The sequence below is a fragment of the Notolabrus celidotus genome, chromosome 19 (genome assembly GCF_009762535.1).
Source record: "Notolabrus celidotus isolate fNotCel1 chromosome 19, fNotCel1.pri, whole genome shotgun sequence".
In the NCBI taxonomy this organism is placed as follows: domain Eukaryota; kingdom Metazoa; phylum Chordata; class Actinopteri; order Labriformes; family Labridae; genus Notolabrus; species Notolabrus celidotus.
In genome coordinates, this window is record NC_048290.1 from 21733309 (window position 1) to 21743903 (window position 10595).

Here is a 10595-nt window from a genome sequence, read left to right on the forward strand (position 1 = left end):
GGACATGCAATAAATGGTCGATGCTGGAATCGAGGCTGGAATCGAGCCTGCAACCTCTGCAACGAGGACTATAGCCTCTGTATATCGGGCACACGCTTAGACCGCTAGGCCAACGGCGACCCTATGACATGAATATTAAGATAAGCATCATGAGTGGTCAGTAGTAAACACCCTGTTATACAAACCTGCTCATTTCCCTCAGTTAGGACTTTCGAGTTAAAAATAACCAATTGACAAAATTTGCCCTCAGTTTGGCATTAAAGCTCTATCATGATGCTACAATCATTTCAACAAAAGAACGATTAAACATCCCAATGCTAGTTTTAAATGAATACATGTTAAGATATAAGTTTCATATACTTGAAAATGCTTTAAACTAAAGGGAGTTCCCAAAGTGAGTCATTAATATTACATCACAACAAAATAGACGACTTCAACAGTTAATCAGACTTAAAAATATATATACTCCAAACCAGGCTTACCAAATCTTTTAACGTCCCACGCACACTTTATTCAAACAACATCAGGGCTTTATATCTGTAGTTCCCTACCCTAGAGGCTTGGGACTCCATAAAATGACGCTTTTTATTCAAATGACTCTTCATCAAAAGGTTATTAAAACTGAACTGAGGAGGGATGTTTTCTTCTCAGGTTGGGTAATTTGAATAATTGTAGTGGTCATCAATGCTTCGACTATTGGGTTTGGCACATGAAGGGAACATTTATATACTCTGTAATCCCTTCAAGTGTCTATTGGTCCCACCGATTTATTTTAGTACACCTTGAATGTGTCCAGGCACCCTGAACTGAGAATTAGTACCTTTGATTGACTTTTTGTGTTAGCTTTAGTTAAAGCTAAAGCTAACGCCAACTGTCATTCAGGTGTTGACAGTATCTCCTTGGCTAAGGTAGCAGAAACACAGCTCAGCACACAAAGAAAGGAATGTACAAATCTGCTAGATTTTTCTTTGTAGGCTAATGCTAACTTACTCAGGGGATGTTATCTTCCTAGCCTAAAAGACAGTTTACAACATGAAAGATTGAAACCAGCAGTTAGCGAAACATGACAAAACTTTTTTCCCCATATGAGTCAGTGACTTATTTCATTATTTATAGTTTAATTTATAATCATTATTATTATTATTATTAAATTTATTATTATTTTTCATTTAGCATTTTAATGTTCATAATTTATCCTTTTCACTTTTCCTAATACTTTTGTTTACTTATCCATTTTTACTTTATCTATTTACCCTTGAAAAAACCTCTCAACAATGATTTACTGGTCCATTGTCCCACCACTTAATTCTGTTGAATTTACATGTATTCTTTTTAACGTCTTGTGCTGCTGCTTTTTTGTATTGTTAAAATTCCTCCTTGTTGTCTTAATGTTTTCTTTGTTATTTGAACCACTTTGTTTGACAAAGCACTTTGTAAACATTTGTTTTTAAAGGTGCTATATAAACAAAGTTATTATTATTATTATTATTATTATTATTATTATTGTTAAAGCTTTAGCTGGAAACTTGAGAAGCTAATATGTTGCATATGTTTAGAGTAAACGTCAAAGAGAGATGTTAGCTAAACTTTCATGCGGATTAAAATCTGTCGGTTGAAGCTAAATCTTCATCTTATGACAGCTCATAGGATCCATTTCTGTATAGTACCAGCTTGTGTTCAGTCCCTTTTGCTCTCCACATGGATTGTTTAACCAGATACAGCCAATGCTAGCTTAAAAGCTACAGGACAATGCTACTCAGACTATAAAAGGAAGCCAGAACACTACCAATACCAAAATCTAATCTCAGAATCTACATTTTTATACAGAGTCTGTATTAGAGATAACTTCTGTAGTATTGCAACACATCTGTTGTCTCTAAAAGCTCAGCCTGATTTTTTTTTTTTGTTTTATTTCCCTTTCAGATCTTTGTTCCTCTGGTTAGCAACTTCTGAAGACATCATCCTGAAGTCCTGCCATCATGGAGGTTTTGTACGTCAACTCGTCCCTGCTCTACGTCTCTCACAGACCCCTCAACTACACCGGCAGCGAGAAGACAGTGTACGAGCGCTGCAAAGACATGCCCGCCGTAATCATTTGGTACCTTGGTTTGCAGTTCATCAACATGTTCTTAGGCATCCCAGCCAACCTCATGGTGCTGTGGCTCATCCACAAGAACAAGGGTGACTCCTCTACCTCAGACATATTCATCCTCCACCTGGCCATCCTGGATGTCTTCTTCTGCCTCATCCCTCCCCTTGAGCTGGCCAACATAGTCTTCCTCAATAACAGCAGCACCTGGTATGTCCTGCGCTTCTTCTACGGCATCAAGGACTCCTCGCCACTTTTACTTGCTTGCATCTGCCTGGACCGCTACATGGCCGTAGTTCACCCCATCACCTTCACCGAACTCAAAGATCGCAAGCACCGAGCGGTCCTGGCTCTGGTTGTGTGGTTGATCACTTTAGCCTACGCTGCGGCCAAATGTGTGGGCAACATTGTCAACTTTGAGAAGGTCTTCACAGGGATGATCCTTGCAGCGTTCATCTTCATGGTTTACTGCAACATTGCGATCCTTTGGGTGCTGCGGCAGTCCGGGCCCGGCAGGGACGAGATGCATCCTGTGAAGAAGAGAGCGTTCAAGATGGTCCTCATCATCCTCGCCATCATTGTGTTCAACTACTTCCCTCCAGTGGCTCTGTTCCCCTTTCAGCACTACTTCTCTCCAGACGTGTTTCGGTGCTACATTCATTATGTAGCGTTCGGCTTGATGGACTTCAGCAGCAGCATTCAGCCGATGCTCTACTTGTCCAAAGAGAAGCTGCCGTGGAGTGTCAGCTGTTGCAAGAGAGGCGACACACCAATCCCATAGAGATACAGGAGTGTGTGTTTTATGGGCTGAAAATGGTTTCATACTAATACATCTTTTTTTTATAGGATACTTTGTGTGTTTGCTTGATCTGCAGTAAAAAGATGTTCGTGCAGTCCCCCCTGCTTTTGGGTGGATCATTGCCTTCAAAGATAAAAGTTCTTGGCTGTAGCAAAGCACAACATAATGTTTGTCAATTCTGAATCTTTAGCTTTAGTGAAGATTTTGCAATTTATTTTGAGAACCACAGTCACTGTAAATCACTTTGTGGAAGTGCATTAGATGAGAAGATTGATGAGTGTACTGCTAGCAGGCAGTTGGCCTAGCTTTCTAAGCTTTCCTGGCTGCGTCAGAGGAAACAAAACCCATCCTACCATTACCTTGAATGCTCACTGAGAAGAAAATGTTGACTTTCCTTTTTAATGGCTGGTAAACAATAAGACAATGAACCATTGGTTGATTTGTACAAACTAAGTCAATGAACAATTTTATGACTCATCCATATTCTAGGTCATTTCAAAGAGGCAACCTCCAGTCGCGAGAATTGAAGCCAATATGGAAGTGTTACAAACTGCAGTTTATCGAGTGTCCACTTGAGGCTGGCTCCAGATGTACTGGAAACCACATACACACAAATTCAAAAAAGCCGATCTTTACAGCAGAAATGAACATGTTTACAGCCTGGTACAAAAGACTAGTGTAGCCTGGATAGCTCACTCCTCGATCGGCACACACTGTACTGGGGGTACATTTTTTTTCCATAACGTGGCAATTTCAAAGTTATTAAGATTTTGAGTTTTCCATTATGAGAGGCACAGCTGACTTGATTGACAGGCGGGAACACTGTAGCTGTTGGCTAGGAGGCTCAAAGCCCGCCTCTTTACCTCACACTAGCTTGACAGCAGTTAGGTTGACTTCAGAATGTCCAATATAGCTCCCGTCGACGATTGGCTTCAAAACAGCGCTTCAGAAACAGATGGGTGACGTCACGGATACTACTTCCCTTATTTGTACAGTCTATGATCATTACTTACGTTTTATCCTGTTGGATATGATAGTAAACCAGACGTGTTGACTTAGAATATGAAGTTGCCACCTCAGATTGAGAAATTGTGTCATTAATTTTTCACTGCATTTATCAATGTGAACCCATGTTGATTCATAAGGAAAAAAAGGACCAACTGAAAAACAATACAATCAGATCATTGGAAAATAAGACTTGGAAAGAAATATGGAACTTGTATTCATATAAACGGTTACTTACTGTTATTTAAATAGAAATATTTAATGTCACATTTAACATTTTGAAGAAGTATTAATCTCCATAAGTCTCAATGGAATCAGTGAAATATCAAATTAAGGGTGAAATAAAACCAAATGGATATTCATGGTCTGGTAAATACCTTCAGAGTTACAGTATGACACTTTCTTCTTCTTTGTTATTAAATGAGTTGAGTCCCTAGTGTAGCACTTCTCACAGTGAGGTCAACTATTTACTTCATGTATTCCACAATTTCATGGAGAAACTCAATGTCACATTGACAAAGACTGTGTTTACTGTATAATGTAAAGAACAAACTCAGCCACGAGGTGATCTCTGTGATAGAAAAACATTTTTGTTTTATCCTCTAGTGAATGAATGGTAACCCCTGCATTTTGCCTCATATTTTCCATTTGCACAAAAAATGTAAAGATAATGTATTTGTATTTTAGTAAACACATAGAGCAGTTTTTGCATTCAATAAATAAAAGTGTAAATGAAACATACAAACTCTGACCTGGTTAATGTTTCTCTTTAATTTAAGACACAAATCACACACATAAAAAGTCACAATTAACTGATTGCAGCAAACACTCACATCGCTTTGCATGTGTAACATCCAGTTGCTGCAGCAAAAAGAAGTCCTATCATCATCAACATGACAGCTTCCTCCTGTATGCTCATGTTAGGAAGCAAGGCTTTGGGTAACACAACCTGAAATAAATATAATCTGACATTCATTGCTTAGCGTGGCTTACTAAACGATTAATTTACTATGTACACTACCAGTCAAACGTTTGGACACACCATCTCATTCAATGGTTTTCATTTATTTTAATTATTTTTGACATTATAGTTTAAAACTGAAGACATCAAAACTATGAAATAATCTGGTTTTGCCAAATTATCGATTACAACAGTAGTCAAATAGGGCTATCCATTGTGTACTAACCCTACCTCTGAACAACACAACTGATGGTCTCAAACACATTAAGAAGGCAAGTCATTCTACAAATGAACTCTTGACAAGGCTCATGTTAATTAGAACCCATCCCAGGAGACCACTTCATGAAGCAGACTGAGAGAATACCAAATGTGGGCAAAGCTGTCATGAAGGAAAAAGGGGCTACTTTACAGAATCTAAAACATAAAACATATTCTGGTTTGTTTCACACTTTTTTGTTCATGAAATAATTCCATATATGTTCTTTCATAGTTTTGATGTATTTTGTATTAATCTGTTTCAAATAACTACAATAAATACAAACCCTTGAATGAGAAGGTGTGTCCAAACTTTTGACTGGTAGAGTATGTACTATGGCAATTTATACTAAATATTAGCGATAATATTATCAGTAACATTATAACACAAACATTCTTGGATTAGATGCTGCCTGTATAGATTAAGCTATATACAGCAATATATTAAGGATTTTCCCATTCAAAACACTGATTTCATCACACATTTCTGACCACACCCAGCTACGACTAAAGTATAAGAACATCCTAATTATTCAACAATCATATTGTTATTTTCTACTGACCCTGGTCCAGGTGCGGTAACCCCACCGACATCTAATAAATAACATTTATTTTAAAGTGTTCATGAAGGGTCCCTCTTTCAGTCTGTAACTCTTTACACAGCCGAGTCCAGAGAATACTACAGGTGGAATCTTAGAGTTCATCAATCAAAACAAAGTAATTTACCGTACAGTACAGGTAGATATTTGGACTTACTTAAAACACAGTAGAGATTGGACAGCAGTGTTGTGCACTGTACCAGATACATCCCATATTGAGTGTCCGTGTCCATCTCAGCCCGATGACAGCAGCTCAATAAAAAATCTCAACCCACGGTCCATTTGGTAGCTTTTTATGGAGCTTTCAAAACAGCAATGAAGTACATAAAAACTGGAAGTCCAGTTTAATTAACAAAGCTGTGCAAATGTTCCTACGCTGCTGAGTAGATTTTTTTTTTACATTAAGAAGCATTTGATGCAAAAATCAACTGCATCGAAAGAAGATTGAACTGAAATATAATATATTAGCTTGGCAAGGTTGAAGTTTTAGAGGACAAAGATAAACTGATTTCAAGTTATAAACAAAAGAGACAAAGTGTAATGTCTAAGCAGAAATCTAAAATCAGGAATAGATTTTAGAAAACAGGAAATATTACAGAATGGTATAATTTTCTAATTTAAATAAAGATAATAATAATAGGAACATCCCATTCAAATGAGCCTGAAAGCTCTGGACAAAAAGCTAGGAAATAGACCTTGATTAAAGGTGACCTTGTTTCACGTACAACACTTATTCTGTCTTTTTCTATAACTCATCTCAGAGAGTTCGTGGTCATTCTCTCAGTTGGGTGAGGTTTATTCAGGCTTGCTGGTGCTTTCCTTGCCCACACTCTTCTGCGTCACGGCAGTGTGCCTCTTCAGGTGCTTCCTCAGAGACGACTGGTCGCTGTAGCTCTTCCCGCACAGGTGGCAGATAAAAAACTTCTCTTTGGTGTGAACCAGCTCGTGTCTTTTCAGGTGAGCCGCCCTGCTGAAGCTCTTGGTACAGTGCGAGCAACTGTACCCCTTCTCTCCCGTGTGAGTTCTCTGGTGCAGTTTGAGGCTGCTGGCCACTGTGAACGTCTTGCCGCACTCGTCGCAGCTGTACGGCCTCTCTCCTGTGTGCATCCGCATGTGAATGGTGAGGTGGCCCGTCTGGCTGAAGGTCTTCTTGCAGAGCTTGCAGCTGTACGGCCGCTCTCCTGTGTGAATCCTGTAGTGTGTTTTTAGGTCACCTAAGCCGTTGAATCTCTTCCCGCATTGCGTGCAGCAGTACGGCTTCTCACCTGTGTGGATCCTCTCGTGTATTCGAAGGTTTCCTGCGTTGCTGAAAGATTTCCCACACTCCCGGCAGCTGTACGGCTTCTCCCCAGTGTGAGTCCGCACATGAACTTTGAGCTGGTTGGGCTCATTGAAGCGCCTTCCACAATGCGTGCAGCAGTACGGCCTCTCTCCGGTGTGGGTGCGTTTGTGTATCCTAAGCTGGCTGGGATGGGCGTATGTTTTGCTGCACAGGTTGCAGCTGTACGGTTTCTCTCCTGTGTGCGTTCTCTTGTGGGATTTGAGGAGATCGGCACGGCCAAAGCGTTTCCCACAGTAACAGCAAGTGTGGGCCTTCTCACCAGTGTGAGTCCTAAGGTGAATATTGAGCGAGGTTGCTCGAGTAAATGTTTTAGGACATGAGGGGCAGCGCAAAACATTGTCAGGAACCTCTTCTGCAGGAGCAGCAGGTGCTGGATTATTTTCCTCAGGAGCCGCTGCTTCAACCTGACTGCTCGCTCCCTCCTGAGTTACTTCAGATTCAGGGTAATGTTCTAATTCATGCTTCAACTCTTCATTAGACAAATCATCGCTGCATTGCAAAGCCTCTTCCTGCTCTTCTTCTTCAGTCTTAATGTAGCTGTCAGAAACAACAGTGTCTTTTATTTCACTCTTACTGTCCTCAGAGTCTTGTTCCAGGCCCGTAGAGGGCAGCAGAGGCACATCTGTTTGATCACTGTTACAATTCACCTCTGTGCTCTCAGCTTTAATCTGCCTCGTTGACAGATTGAGAAGAGATGGAGGCTGGGAGAGGTCGATAGCACTGCTTTCCCCCTCGTCAGGCTCTGTTTTTATACATATCATGTCATTGGTTGAGACGCATGCCTCTGCTGTGCTCAGATGTGGTGTTTCTAGTGTATCATTGGTCTGTGGTGAATAAGAGGCAGAGGAAACGCTTTCCCTCACCTTGTCCCTCTGCTTCCTCCTGAAGCTCTTCTTGTCACTGCTGCATATGGACACCTTGAACATGCCCTGTGTGGAGTTGACGGGTAGATTATTCCATTTTGAGGTCAGAAAGTACTCGGAAGTATCTTGTTCATGAATACCTGCAAGACCAAAAGGCAAAACATAAACAAAATTACACTGACAGGGTGACAGCAACAACTTCAGACTTATTTGCAGTTATTTCAGGTGTCAGCAGCATCTTCACTTTTGCATCCTCTGTCTTATGTCCCAGGCTCTGCCATCAGCTAGTTCACATTCGAGGGGTGGACATCGGGGTGTTGCCAACCTAGAAATATCTAGGTGTACACCTGGACAACAAGTTGGACTGGTCCCTTAACACAGATGCACTCTACAGGAAGGGGCAGAGACGCCTCTTTTTCTTAAGGAGGCTCAGATCCTTACACATCTGCAGAAAGATGCTGCAGATGTTTTATCAGTCTGTGGTGGCAAGTGTGTTATTCTATGCTGCAGTCTGCTGGTGAAGCAGTATAAAACACAAGGATGCAAGGCAACTGGACAAACTAGTGAAAAGAGCTGGCCCTGTGATTGGAACCAGGTTGGACTCACTGAGGGCTGAGGTGAAGAGATGCACACAGAAGAAGCTAGAGGCCATTCTAAATTACACAGATCATTCCACTTCACAACTTCTTTGTGGACCAGAGAAACAACAGCAGTGGACAGCTCATCTCTCTGCACTGCAGGACTGAGAGATACAGAAAATCATTCATCCCTGCAGCCATTAGGCTTCATAACTCTCTAGCCAATGGGAGATGAGCCGACAGACACCTGAATTACTTGTTTTATGTGATTTTTATAATTGTACCTGCCAGACACCTGAATTTCCCCCTTGGGGGATGAATAAAGCACATTCTATTCAATTATATTCCATATGTGCAGCTGTGAAGTTCAGATTAAAGTAGTTCTGGTTTATTAAGATTAACATCAAGTCTGTTTTGAATGTACTGAGACAAGTCAAGTTCACGACTGTTTGTGTCAACTTGCAGGTTACAGTCGGTGTTACAACCTTTCATTTGTGGTCAGGTAAACACACACCTCAGACATGTCGGCTCTATTTGCTGACCATGCAGGAAACGCTTGAACAAAAAGGTCGCAGTCTGCATGAAAGACAAACACAAACAACCTCCGTCACTGCAGACAGTCTTACCTCTGGCAGCAGACTCCGTGCTCCTCTGTGCAAACAGTTGTTGCTTCAGGCCTTCGTTTTCGGACTCAATCCTCCGTATTGTGTCCTGATACTCGGTCAGGGTCCGGTCCACCGAATCCAGGATGTCACTAACAGTCGCTTTAAAGATCTCGTTCAGGGAGGACTCCAGGAAGAACTTCAGGTCATTCGGCCTGGCCATGTTAGACCGGCTGGCAGCGGCGGCAGACAACAACATTGTGTTGTTGGTTCAAAGTGTAGGGGTGTGTGGCTCCGCTGCTCTGCTGCCGTGTGCGGAACAAACAAAGCAGAGACTGTCGCATGACTATGACGTAATGAAGAGGCTGCTATGTTTTGTTTTTTTAAACGTCAGGCTGAGCTCCAGCGCCCCCTAGCGGTTTGGAGTGGAACGTGATAGAGATGGGATTTGTGTCTCTTTGAAGGGAAGGGGATCTTGAGGAGCCGTTCCTTTCAAAGAGCCGTTCAAAAGACTGGCTCTTTGGCTCATTGTTATATTTATTTATTTTTTAGAAGTCAACCAGGGGTAACTCGTTTTTATCAAGGAAACAATCACTGTTAGCAGTTATAAGATAAGATTTTGATCAGAATAATTCAAACTTACACATCCCACCAACATATATATATACTCTATTGGTGGGAATTATTCTGAAATATTGATTATAATTTCATTTGGCATTGTAAACATTCCATAAGATGTTGCCATTCCCCATGCTTCAACAGCAAGATCCCTATTTTCCCTCACCTAAAAAGCTTGGTGGCACTATAAAAACTACGCAGGCTAAACAACAGACCAACATGATAGCTTTTTGTATTCTCTTAGCAAGAAGGATGATATTACAAAAATGGAAAGAACGATGGCCACTTGTATGTGGACACTGGGTAAGAGAGGTCATGTACTATGTTCAACTAGAAAAGATAAGATACACTATAAAGGGGTCAATTAAGAATTTCTTTGACACTTGGCAACCTTTCTTAACTTCCTTTGAAACTCTAAGTGCTGACGAAATTGATCTTAGTGTGTAATGTGTAGATGTATGCGTACGTGTATATTGTGTAGGTATGTATGTGTATATATACGTAGGAGTGTTTATGTTTTATTATTATTATTTTTTTTACATGTATATATGTTTTGTCTTTTGATTTCTGGCAATTATATTCTGGTACTGGTAATGAGACATGGGGGAGGGGAGAAAAAAGTAAAAAGTTTGTACGATGAAAATGACTGTATGTTTACTTTTCTTTTAATATGTTAATAAAAAGACCTTGATAAAAAAAAACAACTATGCAGGCTGCAGATAAATTCCTTACTGTCTTGTTGTTAAGTACCAGTGTTCCATTCCCCACGTCAAATCCCTTGTGTGTCCGAGCTCACTTGGCAATAAAGTTTACTTGAATCTTGAACTTCCATGCAAAACAACTTTACTGTAAAAAAATTAGGACATTATAAAAATGTGAATGCA

At 40.6% G+C, this 10595-nt stretch overlaps 2 protein-coding genes across 2 annotated transcripts; one reads left to right on the top strand and one right to left on the bottom strand.

The window, feature by feature from the left end:
- The first annotated feature begins 1979 nt into the window (after positions 1-1979).
- Positions 1980-2870, top strand: LOC117831497 (proteinase-activated receptor 3). The gene has a single exon (XM_034710215.1). It carries the CDS (start codon positions 1980-1982, stop codon positions 2868-2870), a length of 891 nt encoding a protein of 296 aa, XP_034566106.1.
- Positions 2871-4641: 1771 nt separating this feature from the next.
- On the bottom strand, positions 4642-9459 carry LOC117831663 (zinc finger protein 436). The gene is made up of 2 exons (XM_034710459.1): positions 9118-9459; positions 4642-8053 (listed from the first exon to the last, which is right to left on the bottom strand). Exons 1-2 carry the CDS (start codon positions 9350-9352, stop codon positions 6504-6506), a joined length of 1785 nt encoding a protein of 594 aa, XP_034566350.1. The 5' UTR covers positions 9353-9459; the 3' UTR covers positions 4642-6503.
- Positions 9460-10595: the final 1136 nt, after the last annotated feature.